Source organism: Lissotriton helveticus, chromosome 12 (assembly GCF_964261635.1).
Source record: "Lissotriton helveticus chromosome 12, aLisHel1.1, whole genome shotgun sequence".
Lineage (NCBI taxonomy): Eukaryota > Metazoa > Chordata > Amphibia > Caudata > Salamandridae > Lissotriton > Lissotriton helveticus.
The window spans coordinates 94832494-94853732 of record NC_136073.1 but is presented as its reverse complement, the minus strand read 5'-3'; the positions used below and the strand labels follow the sequence as shown (position 1 = coordinate 94853732).

Genomic DNA, 21239 nt, shown 5'->3' with positions numbered 1-21239 from the left:
AACGCCACATGCTGGAGACAAAAACACGGCTATTAGCACTCTGTTTGTTATGAGGCAAGCCCCGGGGGAAGGACCATAGGGAAGTGAGGACACCGGTGTCTGCAGTTGTATTCACACTCACGCCGTGCACGGATCGAGGGTGGTGTGATAAGGTGAGGGTAGGAACGGGGGTAGGGGAGTGTAGGAGGTGAAGAGGGGGAGAACGGGTGATAACGGTGCTATGTACAAGACTATGTACACGCTAACGCCGGCCCAGCCAACCCGATACCCGATCACGCACCTGAGTGAGCCACACTCCTCCGTGGGTGTGGCTGGGCGGTGCTTGGGAACGTTGGCCTCCAGGCACAGCAACTCTCCGCTCCTCGATAACGTCCTTCTTCGTTTCGTCAGGGGCTTCGGTAGACTCTCTCCGCTCTCCGTACTTCCTCCCGGTGTCGAGACACCCCTCCCTGTTCTCTTCCGGTCTTTTGTGTCCGCCTCCAGTTGTGGGCGGGTCTCTTTCCTCCAGTCCGCGAGCTTGAGTCAGGAGAGCGTCATAGGGGGGAGTGCTTTCGTCTTCAGCTTCGAGATCATTAAAGGCACAGTCTTCCCCGGGCTCTCGTACTTGGCTCCACCATGCACCGGACTCTGTTTCCCAAGGGTCCTGAGGCGATGAAACAGAAGTATTACTGTCTGTACTGTTCCACCAGTCTGTTTTAGCCTCTGTCTCTGCCACCCCGCTACAAATAAACAACGCTATTCTCACAGAATATTTAGATTCGTTGATAAAGTAAGTCTACTCTACCCTTCTAGCAGGTAATGACGAACTCGTTTCTCTCTGAATGCACATATGGTAGCAATTCAAAGTTTGACTCGATCGTAATTACAATATCATTTGTGCACTTTCAAACGGAAGAAAACCTAACCATGCATACATGAATCTTGGTAGGACTTTAACCAACCATAGAAAAACCCACACTTGTCAGTAAGATAGACGACGCTTCCTTACCCTTCACTCAAGCTTCGATAAATTCTACTACTCTTTTCACAGTGAGTTTTAAAACAGGCTCCAAGTCCCTATACTCGAAAGCTACAATTTTGTAGACAATCCTCACTATACATTTAACCTAGCACACCTAAAATCCCTAAACTTGTGTTGTACGTCCACAACACTAGTGATATATGACAATACCACTATTTTGAAACTGAACAAATGCACTGTGCAACTTCACTTGTCACACTACACTTTAGCCGGCAAACCAGGAATTTTCACACTGCTGGAAAAAACCTTTTCGACAACATATAACAACTTAACAAATTAAACATGTTTTAGTCATCAATCCTATGTAACTACCGTGTAGCATGTCCGTTACCATAGTTACCGTAACTCTGCTACCAAGGAATTGATGCAGCGCCCCTATAGAAAATCCGTCTCAACAACACTACCCAACACTATGATACTCACCATTAATCATATAACTCTCACAAGGCCCATAAACTACCGTGACAAATTTTGGGCAGCTGAATCATGTGACCTTATTAATTAGAACTACTCATAAACTATTTACACATTTATATACAACTGCAGTTTATCATTTCTTACCATGGATTTTTAGCATAAACATTTTAATTAAGTCACTAAGGTAAATGGATCAACTGATGGCAACTAGACCATGAATAAACAAGACCAGTTTGTAATTTCAAAATCTAATTTATTAACTTTATTATTCAAAGAAAGAGCATTTTAAAATAAGAATCTTTATTTTATAAGCAACTTAGCAGCATTTTATTGAGGAAAGGCATATTAGACTGACATTTTAAAGAATCACCATTCAGCATGAATTAAAGTAAAATAAACAAGTTTCCAAACCCCTAAGTTCTATTTTCCCTGTCTAAAACTCACTTCATCTAAAAGTTAAAGACATTAAGGCCTACTATCCTTACGTGCGCCAAATGTCCGTCAGCACATCACGCCCTTCAGGATTCGGGAAGCAAGCAGCCCCCTCCCGTTTTGGGGCTAGGTTTTTATACCTTTCTAACTAGCTAATCTCACTAAAAAGTATTCTTTTCTCGACCATCCAAAGTTCGGATTGGCTGACAGACGTCAGCTCATATGGTGTCATCATCTTTCCTGAAGCCTAAATCAGACTTTTCTTACAGTCCATTGTCTCTTATTTTCAAGTCACGCAGCTTCCTCAAATTGAAACATTTTACATTCACAGGCCGTGACTTCCTTAGCTTTGGCAGACTTTGCTGGTTCCTGTCCTTGGTTTAGTCCTTCCATGAGCACGTATAATACAATTTTCAATTGAGCTTGCAAATATTTTCAACGTGATAAAACTTTCCACGCGGGGCTCTTGCTCTCTCTGGACAGGATTCGACAACACCATCTTTAAAACGCTAAGCCTCAGGCCTTAGGCCTCCCTCATGGAGAACTAGTATTCAAAGAAACACAAGACATGAATTAATTAGAGTATTGAAAACCCTTCTGTTACCCACCCCCTTTGCTAATTATTATTCCATTAATTTATGTTAACTAGCTGAAAGCACACAAAGCTGCTTTTCATATTCAGGTTTCTCCACGAACGTATGCCACATAAAGACGAAAAGACATAACATAAGCACACGAAATAAGCACATGCCATTAGTTAAACAGCCGCATTTAATACTGACAAAGACAATAGACAAGGTTAGTTTATTATTTTTCAACGTACTTGCATTTGCAACATAGAGCACATTTATTAGTCCCTTGTATCGTGTAATGCATTTTAAACTAGGTTGATTAGTATTTTCACTCACAAATTCATTAATACGATTATTTATTATGGAAGTTTAACTTTGCGAGTCACAACAAAATATTATTCTGAACCTCGCTCCATCAAACCAAAACATAACATTGTCATTTACAACGCCATTAACAACGCTAATAGCTCTAACATAAGCAAATGTGAGAAGTATTGAATTTCCAATGCTTGTTTGATTCTTGTATCTAACCCAAGATCGATACCTTTAATTAGTGATCGCAACCCAACTAAGAGAAACATCCTTTTACAGTGCCCCAGTAACCATTCTAGGGCCTTCCTCTAGCCCCTTCAACATTACTTTTTTAGCTTAGTATGAGCACGCCCCGTTTTATGTGAAGAAGCACGTTTGCGTTTGTGGTTAGGTTTGTGTCATACACACATCATAAATAAATACATAAACACACTTATTTGTTTGCTTCTTTCAGCTCCTTCACTATGTCAAACGAATGCATTTTAAAACTACATCCAACAATAAGGAGTTTTTTGACAGTGAGGGGAACCCGCCTGCTCGGTATGATATTGTAAACTGGCAAAAGGGTGTGGGGGGCACCCTCATGCAAGTAAAAGTGGGCAGGTATGACTCCAGCGCCCCTCTAGGGCAGGAATTTCTTCTCAACAGCAGCATTATTCTGTGGGCTGCAGGCAGTAAAGAGGTAAACATGTTTTTCCTAATGTTTTATCTAATCTCATAAGTATAATCAAATGCCGATCAATTGAACTTTCAACATGTGAATCCGTTCGAGGTGTTGAAAAAGTTAAATGTGCTATGGCTTGTTAGGTATCTTGCTGTGCATGTGTATACCCAGCAGTATAAATACAACACAGAGGAGCCGATTGACTGTGTTTCTGGAGGAGCCAATCATTGCAGGCATGGAGCGAGATTTGCAATTGATTGTCCAAACGTACACTCTCACATTAGGGGGCAGACATGGGCCCAAAAACACAAACTCATATCGTAGAGACATGCCTTCTTGCACCTGTACATGAAAAATATCATGTTCTCATCATGACATTTGTCATCCTATTTGCAGTGGGACAGCTTCCCAAAGATTTTACTGAGATTGTCAATGTGCTTCCAGTGAGACACCTGTGCCGCAGAGGGGTTTTCATGTTCTCACAAGATTCTGCTCCCATATGATCTCAACAAATAATTGTGATTTGTTTGTCGAGGAAACACCTTTGCTAGAGGGCTGGTTAGTTTGTTTATAATTTTAGTGGATGGAGGAACATTTTAAGCTATCGGTTTTTTGGTCAGATCTACATCTCTACAACCAAGGCAAACCTCTGTGGCTAGAACACATACATAGTATTGTTGTTAACTGCATTTGCATGCCCTGTCTGCGGGCCTGGGGCAGGAGCACTGGGATAGGATTCAGTCTGCAGCATTCCAGAATCCAAACAGAGACTCCAACAACTCTGGAGCAAGAAGGTCCTACTAGACCAAAGCAGAGCTACATCTGTCTCCAGCCGCTGGCCTTGGGAATCCCTCCATGACTAGCCTGCCTCTTGAGTGCAGGAAGAAAGTCCCACCCATCTCCCACAGCATTCAGGTTTCACCAGATGTACAGACTTTGAGGTTGGCTATTTGGTTTTGCGTCATAGAAAATGAATGGCATGGCCAGATGACCATGCAGCTCTGTTAGTCCCTATGAGGTCCCATTCAGATTTCCAGAAGGACAACAGCATGTCTTCAATTATCTAGGGGTACACACATTGAAAGAAAGTCTAAGCACCTTCCCCTTGCTTGCTACATGTGGAGCTTAGAGGGACATCTGGGCCAGACAAATGCTTTTTCCAGTCAACATGGTGTAAGAAGAGTAAGTGTTTGCCCCTTATGCATACAGTGACGCCTGCTCCCAAGGGGTGAGCAGCTCTTAAGATGAGAGACCTAGAGCATGAGAAGTCTGTACTGTTCAGCTCCTTTGTTGCAGATTTTGTCCAGAGACCAAAGATGCCATATAGTGCTCAGGACAGAGCTCAATGGGCACAGTGTGTGCCACCCTGGTCTTGTAGGTAGCGAAGATCTGACTAGATCATCACTCCAACTACCGCTATAGCTGGACGCCTATGAATAGTTTTAGGTCCGAGACTCATGGCACTAACCATTGGTTTTCCACCAAGTTCACGGGCTCCGCGGTCTCCCCTACTGCGGCAGTATCAGAGGTTTTAATGAGGTGCTCAGTCAGAGCTGCAGCAGGTCCTGGCCACAGGCCATAGGCTTGGTCATGAGAGACCCTATGTTTAGGTTTCCTCAGGTACCCACAACCCATCCCCACAGGTCTTACAAATGCTCCCCTGCTCTGCTAGAGCTGAGGTTTGAGCAAAGTGCTCCCAATGGGTACCTACAGGCACTGTGGGAGGTCCCCTGCTCTTTCAGCGTGAAAATATTTGACCGGGTCACAGACAGAACTGTGATGAGCCCCAAGAACAGGACTGTGTGCCTAGACTCTACTTACCAGCCAGCGCTGTCAAAAAGCGCCAGGTCAGTGTTCCGTAGTGTTCCGTAGGCACAGTGGGTGCTCTCCTGCTCCAGCAAGCTGAAAAGCTCTGAGAGTGTCCCAGTTTGAGTAACATTAACCCCCATGCCTTGGCTACATTCACCAGCCCGTGGTGCCGACAGTTGGATTCTGCGGACACTCAGAGGGCTCTATGATCCTTGTAGGGATGAAAGCTGTGGCAGGTCCTATTCAGAGCTTTAGCAGGAGTCGGGCATGGGGCCCTTGGCTCCAGCCACCGTCGGTGTCTCCCAAGATATCTGTGACAAATTCATGCAGGCAGGATGCCAGTTTTCCTGCTGCAGCAGAATGGGAAGCTCTGACCGGTACCTTGTTAGAGCTCCAGACTGAGTCCTGTGTGCTGGGCTCCGGGCACAAACCCTTGGTGCCCAAAATGCCCAGAACAGAGCTCCACAGTCGAGGTATAGGTTCCCTTGGTCTGGCAGGATGGAAAGCTCTGGAGGTTTCTGTACATCTTCCACTTCCTAGCAGCTCAGAGAAACTCTCAGTAGTCCCAACCGGCTTGTTCCCCCTTTGTCAATCGGTTAAGGGGACCCTTGCGCTATCCAAGAAAGGCAAACATAACTATTACCGCTGCTCCTTGGAGCCTCTTGGTGCTGTGCTGCTGTGATGTTTTGAAGTTCAGGGGAATCTCTGGGGCCACCTGCAGGTGTTGAACGGGCATTTGCATGGTAGGGTTTGCACCACCAGGCTGATATTTGCCGCTGTTGCCTGCTTTCCCGGCAGTGTCAGAGACTGATCTCAGATTTGATGGTTACCCACTACCTTTGCAGCATAATGCCAGGATGGTACCTACCCTCGACCTGGGTAGATGTAGTGATTCTACATGAATTCTAAATCAAGACCAAAAGACTTATCCACTTAATTGTGACCCTATCCCCCCTTCAGGCATTCACATATAGTTTGCAATTTTCCTGTTGCACAGAAAAATAAATGGACATTTCAGCAAATGGATCACCAACATCACCTCACATCTCTAATAGTCCCTAATCCGAGAATTGTCATCTGCTACCAAACACAAAGCGTTCAAATGTAGCTGATTTAACCATTTCTATATCAATGGCAGCAAGTTACTGATGACCATACCTTGTTCACTTGGGAACTACATCTAAAACTTTGTCAGATTTGTGCAATTCTCGCCAATCTCCAGGAAGTAAGTATCCCCCCCCACCTGGTCACATTAGTCTCTTGTGTAGCTGTAGTTCCAACAAATGAACTCCTCGGTGGCTTCTCTCTGGGTGTTCCAGTAATTTCATTTCGAAGGAGAATTATTTTGCCTGGGTTGGCCTGGCTTAAACTAAAAAAGAAATAATTTAGGAATAATTTTAATAAATAAAATAAAATAATACAAACTGAAAAATAAAAATATTAAATACAAATAGAAAATGAACAAGAATGGATGATTGAATGGATTAAATGAATGATGATTTATATTTCCGATAATTAAAAAATAATAAACACTTCAAAAACCTCATATTGAATATTTTTACTGCTAGTTTTCTCTGTTATCAGCAGTTGTATATGTCTATATTTAAGAGGGTGCATAGGGGTTTCCAACCTTTGTATGGAATTCCAAAGTACCTTACTGGCTTCATTCATTTAAGACTACATTAGTGCAATACGTACTTTAAGAAAATATAGTTGTTTTCCATTTTTTGCTTTGCTTGAAAGAACATCAGCACAGTAATCCATAGAAACAAATCAGTAAGCCCTGTCACACCTAACCCATGTCAGATGCTGAAGTCAAGTCTCTGGCTGGGATCTCACTGAGCCGTGTCTGGGTACCTTGGCAGAACCCCCTTTGGTCCCACCTGGTAGTGTCCTCAGTCCCGGAATCTTGGCACCAAAGCTAAGGTGTCTTTAGAGTCACGGAAATTAGCTCTGTAGTTGCAATATGGACTTCCCCTGCATTAGCAGGGGGTGCAGTTCATAATAGGTCCCAAGTCATTGCTCCATCTGTGTTCCCTGCACCTGGCTGAGCATTAGGGTAAACCTGAGCTCCAGCCTCCAACCTGCAGTCTCCCTCTTTGTCAGGCCCTAACTCCATGTGCATGCAACAACTCCTGGTCATCTCCAATTGAAATATGTGATATGACTAGATAACTCAGTTGCTGTGGTTTCTCTGATATCCCCGGCAGGGATTATTTTAAGCTTTTTTTAAAAGCTACGTTTGCAGGAAATCAGAAACAGTTGTTACACAGGCTACAAGAAAGTCTAATGACCACTGACTGAATTAGTAGGGACAAGGAGCTAAGGACACATTTGTAGTGATTGGGTGGAGCAAGGTCCTCCATGGACCCATCATAGGGTTCAAGCGCCAGAACCTCTTCCAGCAATCCAGACCTGGTCATGGACCACATAGCACTGGCCCTAACACAAGCCCGCCTCAACAGCAGCATACATTTCAGACAGGGCAGCCCTCTACAGGTCATTCCTCCTGGTGCTCCAAGGCCCCATATATTTGGTGACTTGTCAAAAGGCCACTAACCCAATCCTAATTAAATGATTACCACAGTGATTAGTTTGCCACAGAATAAGCACTCAGAACAAGCAGACTGGGCTACAGAAATGTCCTCTACTCTGGAATCAACAAAACCCTGCTACGCAAACTCCAGACCCTCCAGAACACCGCAACCAGACTCGTCCTCAGCATCCCACAACATGATCACATCACCCAAAACCTGCAAGACCTCCACTGGCTCCCCATAAAGAAGAGAGTAATATTTAAGCTTCTCACACACGCATACAATCCCTCCACAACACAGGACCCAAATACCTACACGAAAGAGTCTCCTTCCACTTACCTAGAAGAAACCTCCGACCTCGCCCTATCATAAAGCCCACACATCCGCAGAACCAGAGCAGGAGGAAGAGCCTTCTCCTACGACGCGCCAAAGGCCTGGAACAAGCTCCCGGAAAACATCTGATGCTCCCCCACTCTGCACACCTTCAGGAAGAGCCTCAAGACCTGGCTCTTTGGCCAACGTGGAGCTGCACCCCCCTCCCCCAGCACCTTGAGACCCTCACGGGTGAGTAGAGCACTTCACAATTTTCTGATTGATTAATAAGTGCCAAGGCCCTCATCAGGAGGCCTCTGCAGCTTGCTCCACCCATGCTTCCTGCCAGAGCAGATCCTGAATTAATAAAAACTGTTGTTGTGCTCATTTCTAAAATAGACAAACAGTTGACTATGTGGCAGACTGCCCTAAGTGCCGATGTTCACAATTAAGTACTAGTGCAGAGTACTGGAAACCACCAGTTCACATTAGGCATTAGTTTACTGCAGTATTTTTGTACACTCGTGCCTTGTGAAAACATCTGTCTCAGACCAGTCTCCTTCTTTCTACAAATTCTTGTGCTTGTATTTTTCCCATGGAGGTGCCTGGCACTACCCTGAGGGCTACCGCCTTGTGCCTCACTTGCACCTTTTCAATAGCAGATGTTGCTCTTTGTTTCTTTTTAACATTTTAGAATTTGGCACTTTAATTTTAGCATAACTTTTATTTCCTAGCAGTGCTACGGAAAGGGGAGTTTTGCAAGGCAGTAGAGGTGTTGCAAGGCACCACTCCATTTTAATTTACTCACTTAGTATGGCTGGCCGTTGTGTCATCAGCCTCCGATATCCTCCTTTCCGCTTCCTTGAGACGATCATCATGTTGGTCCACCTTATGGACTAGGGTGTCCATCCTGGAGGATATGCAATCAACCTTGTCCACAACCGTGGCGAAGCCTTGCCTCATTTCCTGCATGATTTGACGCATATCGAGGTCCGATGCGCCTTCTCCACCGCCCTGCACGTCAGGGTTGTCCATAGCAGCTTCCCCTCCACCCGGCGGTTTGCGCCCTTTCTTCGCCACCTCAAACGTTAGCTTCGCTGCCTCGCGTCCGGTTTCCCCATTGCTCCTGGTTATGATGTTTGGCCACAGTACAAGGGACTGGGTGCGCAGGCTGGCCCCAGTTTACCGCAGTCGGCAGCTAATGCAGTCCCACCTGGTATCTCCACCACAGAATGGTCCTGCAACTCCTTTGCCACAAGGTCCAAGCGCCTCGCCGTTGGCACACTCAGTATGGGCAGGATTTTCCACTGGAGCTTGCGCGGATTTCCACTATGCAACACCACGCCGCTATGCTGGAGTCAGTGTGCCTTCACAGATCCTTCCCCTAGGAGCTGGACGCTCTCACTCAGTCTGCCACAGTTATCGCGCCTGCCACACCATCCATCTCTGTGTCACAGCTCGCAGATTGGGGCACCTGACGTGTATCCTAAGCAAATATTTAGCAGTCTATTGCCACCAGAACACCGTCCATCTGCATTGTAGTCTGTAAATCGGCTTCATCACTATTACACTGCCCAGTTCACACTCCTCGTTATGCCCGCCTCTAGGTTGTTGGCAATATGTCCGGACCGCGCCACATCAGCACTATAGGGAACCACTCCACCAGCGCAGCGTGTCTTCGAGGGCAGGCTCCGTCGTACCTCTGCCCTCACGTCCTCTCCTTGCGCCGTCCTATGTTATTCCCGCTTGCTGTGTGTGACTGCACGCCCCCAGGGGCCACTCCGCTCGTCCCAATGCTCCTTATCTCCACGTTATACTAGGCAGGCTCGTCACCGCCAGTGCTGCATACCTCAAGGCATCACCATGTCCGTTAGAGCCTCCGCAACTCCCGGTTCCAGGCCTCCCGGATATGATCCGATCCGCAACTGCCACTCCGTACGTCCACTATTGTATATCCACAGGGCGGCTCACGCGCCCGACTGCCACCGGTACCTCCGAACAGCGGGGGAGTGATAGTGTTCCCGTTTCCACCGGGAGTGTAACCGTATAAAGTTTTCAAATATCTACCATAGTTAGAAGAAGCTAGATGTGATATGTCGGCACAAATTGCTGTTTTCTTTTTCTTTTTTTTGTCGTCATTCTCCGTCTATCTCAGTTCAATTTCTACCCTGGGCGTCTGTACTCACTCTCAACCAAGAGGAAGTAGGCTGTTAGAATGCAGCCTCGCCTACTAGTACCAGATCTACCTGGGTATCAAATGAAGGAACCACCGAGAAACCTCTTCTACCTAGCTCCAAAAGCTATTAACGGCATAATTATAGGACGAGGGGGGAGAAAAAAAAAAGATTTCTCCTTGTCATCTAAGAGCCCCATCTCAGTTGCAAAACATTCCAGAATGCCTTCCCTTTGCTACTACCCTGTCTGGCTAGATCTAATTTGGAGACTGCAAGAACTGATGCCTGCCAGTCCGCAAAAGTAGGAGAACTGGATTCCATCCACTTTATGCAGATTTGCCTCCTGGCTAACAACACAGAATACAAAAGCAAAATTCCAGCAAGCCCCATGATGTTTTCTGCAAGACCAAATTGCTGTTTTGTCAACTAAATTTCAATATGCTTTTACTTCAACTGTTACTTTTTTATAGGAAAATCTTGAAGGAGCTACACAAATGATCCCTTGCTGAATTCAGAATTTGGTCTACTTTTCAGAAAATGTATAGCTTTGCGGGATCCATTATTAGTTTGATACCCATTCCTACCACTAACAGGAAGGAGGTTGAAAGCACAAAAATATGAAAAATAGGCTTTATCCCAGTAAAATGCCAAAACTGTGTACAAGATTTTGTTATTCTGACAAAGGTGTGCCTGTTCCTTAAAGCTGGTAGATGGTGATTGTGGCACCACAAACCCTCCATTGACGCCATTTGCAGGGAAGAAACCAGACACTTTCTGTGGCAGCATTTTTATCCCATTTTCCCCCCAAAAACAAATAAAGCTGTATTTTGCCTAATTTCTCAGTCCCCTCAAGGCAATCCACAAACCCCTGGTACCTTTAGAGTCAATTCGATGTTGGAAGAAAAGGACGCAAATTTGGCATGGATACATTCTGTGGACAATATGTTATGGGGGCCTAAGCACAAACCACCCCAAATAGTAAAAAAAAGGCGTGGCACGGGTGGTGGGAGGCCTGGCAGTGAACGGGTTAACCAAATGACAGTATAATTTAATGTACAAATGTCACTGTCAGGAGCTGTGTGTGTTAATAAAGTCTTTTCAGCGACTCATGGATTGTTTTCAATGTTTCTCGTGCTTATCAGTAAGTTCACAGTGCCAGGAACCGTGCACTCTGTAGCAATTATGAATGCATTTGTTACATTACACCGGATTCCAATAGGATATAATTACTAATTTTGGTACTGATGTTTTTGAGTGTACAAGCACCATGTCTTCTCAGTGAATGGGATATGCTCAGAAACTTTCAGCCTAGGGATTTAGATTTCATGCTCTGATAGTGGTTGTATTTTCTTACCCAGCCTTTGTTCGCACCACCATTTAGAACACGGAACCAGAGTGTGCAGGTATGACTGAAGACATCTGTGTGTTCCCTCTCTTATTACTTTCTACTGATCTTTGTGGGTGTAATTATTTTCGGAATAAGACTGTCTGGAAAGATGCTTTAGCTCGGTTTTCCTTTTAAGTTTGTGTAATAAATGCCTTTTTACATTTTTATGGATTGCTTTTTCAACTCCTTGGGAGAAACATTTGAAAGTAGTATTATCATAAGAGGGTCAACTGAACTTAGCAGAATACCTCACAATATCATTGCTTTGCCATAATCCTTAGTACATTACTTCCTTATATTCGCATGGTGGCTCATTTACAGTTCTGGAAATTTGTGTGGACTCTTTTCCATCACTTTTCAAACAGTTAGTGCTATGATTCATGACCAGAGCGCATCAAGGAGTTTCTGGTCACTTGGAGAGAACAAAAGTAGGGCTTGTATTTCAAAATAAATGCTTTTCTTTTTGTATCACATGGTGGACCAGGGACGTATTGTCTTTTAACACAGATGGCATAAATTTCAGGGTAACAATATCCTTTGTCTATATGCGTGATACAGTGGACGTTCACACAGTGTAAGTGCTTCATTCACAACACATGTTGATTGCTGTGCTATAATATGGGTGTTTTCAGGAAATTTAGCTCGTGTGCTTGCATCAAATTTTGTGTATTTCACAGCAAAAGTAATTCAAGGTGTGTGTCTCTCAGGGATTAAGTATTAATGTAATGTACCTTTCAGAGTGGCTCCTCCAGTGGCGTTTGTTTTAGGGGGTTGCATCAAGTATTTTTGCATACCCCTGCAAGCTCTCTGTATGCATGGCAGTGCCCATACATGAGTGTTTATTGGTAAAGCACACAATGTGTGTTAATTTTCTTTTCTGGCAGCATATTACTCTCGTACACTGGAAAATAGGAGAGAGGATAGTATTTAATGTTCTTTGTTGTTCTTGTGGCTAATGTTAATTTGATGTTATGTACACATTTTGTAGTGTAATTCGTATATTCCCAATAGGCTCTGTGCATTGGAATAATATATCCTATAGATTTGATGTAGGACTGAGGTCAACTAGGTCTCTATTGAATGTATTAAACTTAATTGTGTGTGTGCCAACTAACTCAGAGGTCACTAGAAAAGTTCTCGAATACACAAGAAGGGATTCGTTTCTGACAACCACATAAACATGACAACTTTGTTTCCCAAGAATAAGAATATATCTCTCAGAGTCTCGGAAACAATACATAAGTATTTCACTCAGTCAATCGTGCATGCTTTGTTTCTACAGAGTTGCAGAGAAATAGTGAGCTTGGCGTTTTCAATAAAAGGTTTATTGAATAGTCTTCTTTCTCATGCAAGAGAGGTGAACTGCTACAATCGTTTTGCAGACTGCAAAGTATAATGCATACAGCGTAAACAGTAATATGAAATAATACTGTAAGAGCATTGTATGGTTCCTAAGCCATATAAAAATACTTACATAAATAACATGGACTAAAATACTCAACTGGTGCTTCTAAAATACGCCTACCCCAATGTACCTAACCTAAGTCTAGTACAAGGGAAGAAGTAAGTATTGTGTAGCATAGGTTTTAGTTCTTTTGCCAAGTATCTACCAAAGGTTTCTCTAGGTTCTAATCAGCTCCATACCTTGTTAGAATGAAGGAGGTCCGGTATCTCTTTCTCGGGACTCGATTTCCCAACACCCCGCAAGGGGAGCCGGAATCTCAGGAGCTGGATTCTTGGCAGGAGAAAGGCAGCTTCCTGATCAGTGCATCAGCTGGAGAGTCGGCTTCTTTCTGCACTTGCTGTAGCGAGCTGCATCAGGCAAATAGGCTGTCGATCTGCTTCAAACCACCGTAGTTTGCCATAGCAAGTGAAGGTATATTTATACCTTGAAGGTGTTTAGGAATGCCATAGTTTGACGTAAAGTCAGGCATATGAACGTCAGTAATCAACCCCAGGGGAATAGTTGTTCATTGTAAAGTAACTGAGTTCTTGGAGAAATCAATATTCAAACAAGGGGAAGTCCCTGACTGCTTAAGTTGGTTTTCCAAGAAATTGTTGTGACTTTTGGTAGTGGTGGAAGTAGCCATGCCTGTATTTGTTATGCCTAAATAAGGGCTTGATTTCTATGTCTATATACAGGCAATGTGAATTGTACCTATATAAGAGCATGAATCGGGAAAATTCACTCGGAGCCTAAAACGCCACACAACAATTTTACCTTTAAACTGCATCAGGTCCCTGTGGCTTGTTACACTTCCACCCTCCTGTCCATTTTTCTTCTTATCTTCCCATCTCCTTTGCCATCTCCCATCTGTGTCGCTTCAAGCAAACACCAAACCAAAATGCATGGGTAAAAGACATTGTCATTATTTCCCATGCCTGCCGCTTCCGGATGATCGTAGTCTCCTGAGACCCAGGAGGCTGGAAACTTTTCCCATGGTGACCTCTCCCACTTGCTAACTTGGAGAGCGACGAGCCCCTGCCTGAGGCCGGTGAATCGCACCCCCGAGGACCTGTGGAGTCCGGAGGTCAACGATCGGGTTGTGAGTTCCGTCCCCCCCGCCCCAGAGGTCCGACATCCAGCCAGTGGCAGTTCAGGTGGGTTATCAATATCAACGCCATTTGGTCTCTCAGTGAGGCTCCCGCGGCCGGCCGGTGACCGCGACCTCTAGTGCCCTTTCTAGGTGTCCTACCACGGCACGGTGCCCATCACTGGTTCCCGGAGCCGACGGGGAACATGCCGGTGTGCTTTGATTACAGCTGAGTAGAGCAGCGGGGATGAAATCACCTCGTCCGCTGCCTCGGCGAGTGACATCCCTAAGATGGCGGATGGGCGCCAAGACATCGCGGGCCTCTGAAAACCGGCTACCCCCAGAGTCGTTCCAGCAGATTGAGCGGGACTAAGGGGAGTGCAGCTGCGGGACATGCCTGGCCGGTCCTAGCAACGAGGAGTGCCGAGCCGTGACCCTGCATCAACGCGGTGGGAGACCCCTCCCCCCCCACTCCCAACCTGACCTGCGGACACAGATTCCGAATCGGCACCCTTAGGACGACGCAGCGAGGCGGCTCTCGTTGAGCGGAGCCGAGCCGAGCGGAGGGAGTCTGGACCGGCACCACCTGGGACGCGTGCCCTGCAAATATAAGAAATGCAGTCAGTTTTTCCTTTCATGCAATGACTATGTATTGTCTCCCGCCCGGAGATCGCGGACACCGCTGAGCTTCCGCCCATGAGGGCGGCGTCCTTCGTTCCTCGCCCTGGCTGTCTACACTACTGCCCGGAGCCACCCTTCGTCCCCCTTGAGGCTGCAGACCCCGCAAGGCTCCCACTACATCGGGCGACGTCTCCCGCATCTTGCCGGCACCTTCATTGTCATACCGGCACCTACACGATCCGCGCTGCTGATCTAGAACATCAAGAGACTCCTGGGGACTGCGTTGTTTTCTCGCATGGACCTGATGGACAGTTGGAGCAAGCTGGAGTCCTGGGAACTCCCGAAGACGGCACCGTTGAATACACTGCAAAAACGGATGACATCATCATGACTACTCCTCATTAATCTCTCAAGGTACTGTTCCTGCTCCTTTTTCTCTCTATTTTTGTATTTCTTTTGCCCATTCAACCGGAAAACTATGGCCCAAAATGGCCGGGGCCATAAAATACAGCAATAAACTGCCTTCATCTTCTACCAGGCACACACAAGCCTGAATAACAATCCTAATGGCTATAGCTACATCAAAATAGAAATAGGACTTGTACTCCCCACTCAGTCACTCAGAAAGCTAGAAACTGGACTATCCTAACCGGCCCAGGATCAGGAAACAAACAGAGGACTACCTTATTCTTCTCCCCTACTATCTATAATCATAGAAACAAACAGAGGACTATCTGAGATGCCTTTGTTTTATTCAATAATCACCGTTGTTTATGCCCCATCACCTTAAATTTTTTATCTATGACCTCCACTATCACTCTTACTCCGCTTTACATCTTATTACTCCCTGTCACTCTTTTCTATTTCAATTCTCTCCTATCTATATTCTTCACACTCAGTGAACTAACTACTATTTTTATCCTATTTATTAATCAATTCTACCTATCATATATCTATCGCATTTTATCTATATTGTCTTATACCTATTTTGCTCTCATTTTGTTATCTTGTTAGATATGCTATTGTATTGTGACGCCTCCTAACTCTTTTCATTGCTATTTGGAATGTTCATTGTGTTATTTATTATTTTACGTCATTATGTATAACTTCTATTTTTATCCGATTTATTAATCTACTCTACCTATCATATTCTATCACATCTATATTGTTTTATACTTATCTTGCTCTCATTTTGATATCATGTCAGATATGCTATTTTATCGTGACGCTGAGTTTAAAAATTGTCATTTTCTCTGTGCTTGATTTTAAAAAGCATTGAGCATATCAGCACTGAAGCGCTGACTCTCACGCGCTAAAGCAGCAAAGTGATTTTGAAAACTGTCATTTTTCTCTGTGTTTGATCTAAAAAGCTTTGAGTATACCTGCACTGAAGCGCTGACTTCTCACGCGCAAAAGCAGCAAATTGATTTTAAAAACTGTCATTTTTCTCTGTGTTTGATCTAAAAGCATTGAGTATACCTGCACTGAAGCGCTGACTTCTCACGCGCTAAAGCAGCAAATTGATTTTAAAAACTGTCATTTTCTCTGTGTTTGATCTAAAAAGCATTGAGCTTACCTACACTGAAGCGCCGACTTGTACGCGCTAAAGCAACCCTCCCAGACCCCCCCTGACACAGCGACTTCCAGCGCTGACACAGGGGAAAACGCCCACACCGCCAGCGCGGGCCCTAGGCGGAGCCACACCCACTGCGAGGCCACGCCCATAACACTCACTACAAATGTGCCGGCCATACCAGCGCAGCGGACGAGCGCAGCGGGAGCGCCATTTGCGCGCCGAAGGCGCGCCTAAGGCAAGCCCGTCTGCGCCCGTCTGCGCACGGCCGGGACTAGGGCCAGAACCCCTGTCGGATAAAACTGCCCCTAAGATAACCTACTCACGTCGGGACCTCCTAAGTCTCAGACCCACCATCTCCTCCTCTTGTGAGTTTGTTCACGATCTAGAGGGACCATTTATCAGCTGCACTTACTGCCACCCAGTCCTACTCAAACTCCCTATCCAACCCTACAAACCCTCAGCCCTCAAACTTGCTTCTCTGAACTGTCGTTCTCTCCCTAAACATGCGACGCTTATTAACCATCTTATAGAAGACCATGAGATCGACGTTCTATTTTTGACGGAAACGTGGCTTTCCCCACACTCGGCATCAGACATGGTTCTAGCTACCCCTCCGGGCTTCCTCATTCAGTCCCTGCCTCGCCCTTTAGGCAGAGGTGGTGGGGTCGCCATTATTCACCGGGACTATCTCCCCTGCAAATACAACGACGCGCAGGTTCCCGACTCTGAAAGCCTACAGTTCACAATTAAGTTAGACCCGACTAACTCTCTCACAGGCATTCTACTGTACCGCCCCCCCGGTCACCCTGGTTCTTTTTCTAGCGCTCTCTTGGACACGGTAGCAACACAGGCCCACTCCATCACCAACTTCATGATACTAGGAGACCTGAACATCCATTTCGATGACCCTTTAGATACTGGGGCAGCCGACTTGATCACCGATCTAGCGGCTCTCGACCTCCACCTCCTAAACTCCGGAGCTACACACAACAAAGGTCACTTGCTGGACCCGGTGTTTACAAGCACCCCCACCATGCAATTCAACGAGTCCCTCCCCCTCCCCTGGACGGACCACTTTTTAGTCTCTTTCCAACTATTAGGACCTTTCAGGAAATCTCAAAAACCTCCCACTTACACCAGGGACAGGGCCTGGTCCAAGCTCCCCACCGAAGACTGGGCCAGGACCCTAGAGTCAACTACCCCTGCACATGCAGAAGACCCGGCTATCGCCGATAGTAAATTCAGAGAATGGATTACTACCTCCCTGGATTCCGTACTCCCATTTAGAACCCGGGAGGACAAAAACGGGAAACCAGGTTCCGCCCCGTGGTATACCCCGGAACTTCGATTACTACGTAAAAAATGCAAGAAAGCCGAACGGCTATGGAGGAAAGACTGGCAGCACGCCAGCAAGGAAGCCTACCAGAACTCAGTTAGATTTTACAAAGCCTCCATTAAGCGCTCTAAAGCCTCCCACTACGACACTCGGATAAGAGAATCTACCAACTTAGCTAGGGAATCCTTCCTAATCGTAAAAGAGCTACTGAAAGTACCAACCACTCCTTCCTCCAACGCCCCCCCTGTTGACCGAAGCAACGAATTAGCCACCTATTTTAATGACAAAATTGCCCGAATCTTAACATCCCTTCCCCCCCCTGTCCCTCTAGTCACACGGACAATGAATCACCCTCCAGCCAAGCAGGAAGCAGCATGCGCCCCCAACTAGCTACATTTAGGGCAGTAACCTGCAACGAGGTAGATGCAACCTTGGCCAAAATGAAAAGCGGATCACCTCTGGATCCAGCACCAATTAGATTCCTCAAAACCGTAGCCCCTGTCATAGTTCCCACGATCACAGAGCTTATTAACAGCTCGCTTGCCCAAGGATCTGTCCCCGATAGCTGGAAGAGCGCAGTCGTGAAAGCACTCCTTAAAAAACCCCAGCTAGACCCAGCAGACATGGCAAACTACCGGCCAATCTCACTCCTCCCTGGCATCAGCAAGGTAGCCGAGAAATTGGTCAACGGACAATTGTCTCAGTTTCTCGAGGCAAATAACATCTTACGGCAATCCCAAACTGTGTTTCGCCCGGGTCATGGCACTGATACCGCCCTTCTGACCGTTATCGAGGAGGCAAGGCGCATTTTGGATTCAGGAGGGTCAGTGGCAGTGATCCTCCTGGATCTTAGTGCAGCCTTCGACACAGTCAACCATCGTGTCCTCCTCCAACGGCTGGCGGCAGCAGGGCTCACCGGGATGGCGCTCAGGTGGATAGAGTCCTTCCTTGCCGGGCGCACGTTCCAGGTATGGGACAGCAATCACCACTCGTCCACCCTCCCCCTCACGAGCGGGGTCCCCCAGGGATCATCTCTAAGCCCTACGCTTTTTAATGCTTATATGGCCCCCCTTGAAGACGTGGTGACACCCTTCGGCATCAAAATTGTGAGTTACGCGGATGACACACAGCTGGTCGTCTCCCTATCCCAACTAGACGACCACCCAGACAATTTGGCAAATTGCCTTACGAAAATCTATGGCTGGATGTGTGAATCTTCACTCAAATTAAACGGGTCGAAGACCGAAGTGATGCTCATGGGAAAGCAATGGGTGACCATCCCCCCATCAGCCTGGCCAGACGTGTTCGGGGAAATTCCCACCCCGAAAAAAGAAATTAAGACCCTAGGAGTCTGGCTAGAACCCGAGCTATCAATGAAAACACAAGCGGCCAAAACTGCAGGAACCTGTTTTGGGCTTATGCGCACCACCCGCAAGATTCTTCCCCTACTCCCGCCCACCTCCAGAAAACTCCTAGTCCAAGGGCTAATACTGTCACGGCTGGACTACAGTAACATGGTCTACCTGGGTGCCCCTGAGGCCACCTTGGCTAAAATACAACGAACACAGAACGCTGCAGCCCGACTACTCATGAACCTTCCCTCCAGCGTGTCAGCTAAACCTGCCATCAAAGCCCTACACTGGCTCCCGGTGCGTCAAAGGGTGGAATTCAAAGCCATGTGCACGGCTTACAAACTGATTAATGGAGCTGGCCCTCCGATTCTCAGCGACCTGGTAACTCCTTATATAGCTCCCAGATCCCTGCGGTCCGAGAATGAACATCTAGCCAACATCCCCAAATTTAAAAAGACACGCACTGGAGGCCGACGCTTCTCTGTGAAAGCTTCCACCGGATGGAACTCACTCCCCCGTACCCTCAGACTGGAACCCAGCTATCTTATTTTTAGAAAAAAATTGAAAACACTTCTATTTCCGAAATAACGTCCCCCCCTTTTTCTTCTTTTTTCTCCTCCATCTCATCTGGATATCAAAATCATTACAGCGCGGGGATGCCTTCGGGTCACCAGGCGCTCTACAAGTCGTTAAAATAAATAAATAAAATAAATAAATAACGCCAATAGCTCTAACTTTCACAAATGTGCGACCTATTGCATTTGGAAATGCTTGTTCTACCTCTTATCAAGCACATCAAACTGTGTTGGCTAAATATTATCGATTCCTTTTTGACCAAAAGCTAAATCCCACACTGCTGAAAAATTGTTTAAAAAAATCACTGATAAAGTGTGCCATTTCCAGATCCTAAAGACTTTAGAATTTATTATCACATCTCCAATCTCATTACAAGGTAAGATCATGGGGAAATATTGCCACAGAAATGAAAAATACCAAGCCTGATTAAACCTTCTTTAGAAGTGATAAACATTATTCATGTGCAGGGGTAGTTCATATTTATTAAGATATCATACAGCACAGGAAGTCATCTTGCTGCACTGGTAATAAGGAAAGAGCAGGAATTCACCGTGCATAACAACATACGGTGCACACCTTTCATTTCCCAGTATTGGTGCACAATGTGCTGCCTAGTGCCAATTCAGTGCGTGGTAAGCAGGATCGTTTTGTGCTGGTAGGAACACTGTCCTGTACAAAAACAATCCTGTGATTCATTTTCTTATTTCGAGGAAGCAACAAGGAGTAATAAAGGTATTTCTCCTCGTTCTGCCACACCTGGGGAGGAGAAGCCTTCTGACACATTCCTGGATCTACCACCAATGGTAAATCTGGGAATGCAACATGATTCATGGGTGGATGCGTGGAAACACCCCCTCTCCCCCCAAGGAGTGCCTCCTTGGGGCAGAGTAATGCAACACAGGGATTAGCGCTGCATTGCGTTACTGTTGGTTTATGAAGCCACTCAGGGTCACGTGGCTTGATAAATCCTACTTAGGATTTGTATTACCCTTGCATGGTACAAGGATGCAGCAAAATATATATATATATATATATATATATATATATATATATATATATATCACGCTCGTTTTCCACCATCCGTTCAATTAGGAAAAGGCACTCACAGGGCTTACTGCAAAGAACGGGTTTATTTTCAAAAAGTCAGTGAACGCAAACATGAAAAAGACGCGTTTCGCCTATGGCTTAATCTCTTAATCGAAATACGAGATTAAGCCGTAGGCGAAACGCGTCTTTTTCATGTTTGCGTCCACTGACTTTTTGAAAATAAACCCATTCTTTGCAGTAAGCCCTGTGAGTGCCTTTTCCTAATTGAACGGATGGTGGAAAACGAGCGTGATATGTACGCGGCTGCACCACCGCGTTTAAGGCACCCGTTCTTCAAGTGCGCTGTGAGGAGGTGCAAGTGGAGCGAGAATATATATATATATATATTGTGGACGTGGGGGTGTGGCGGACCGGAATACCAAGCGCGGAGGCCGTATGTAGTGGGCAATGTTTGTTTTATTTTATGTCCTTGAGAAACAGAGTAGGTGGAAGTCTTGTAAACACAAAAATCAGCTCCTCGGGTAGAAGGATGTGTCCGGTCCGGGACGCGTGGAAAGCTG

At 45.9% G+C, this 21239-nt stretch overlaps 1 protein-coding gene across 1 annotated transcript in view; it reads left to right on the top strand.

Moving 5' to 3' along the window:
* The first annotated feature begins 220 nt into the window (after positions 1–220).
* Positions 221–21239, top strand: part of LOC144797926 (vomeronasal type-2 receptor 26-like) — a 38109-nt gene continuing 17090 nt past the window's right edge. The window contains exons 1-2 of the mRNA XM_078668728.1: positions 221–301; positions 3209–3436. Coding sequence (XP_078524854.1) covers positions 221–301; positions 3209–3436 — 309 coding nt within the window. The remainder of the gene's footprint in view (positions 302–3208; positions 3437–21239) is intronic.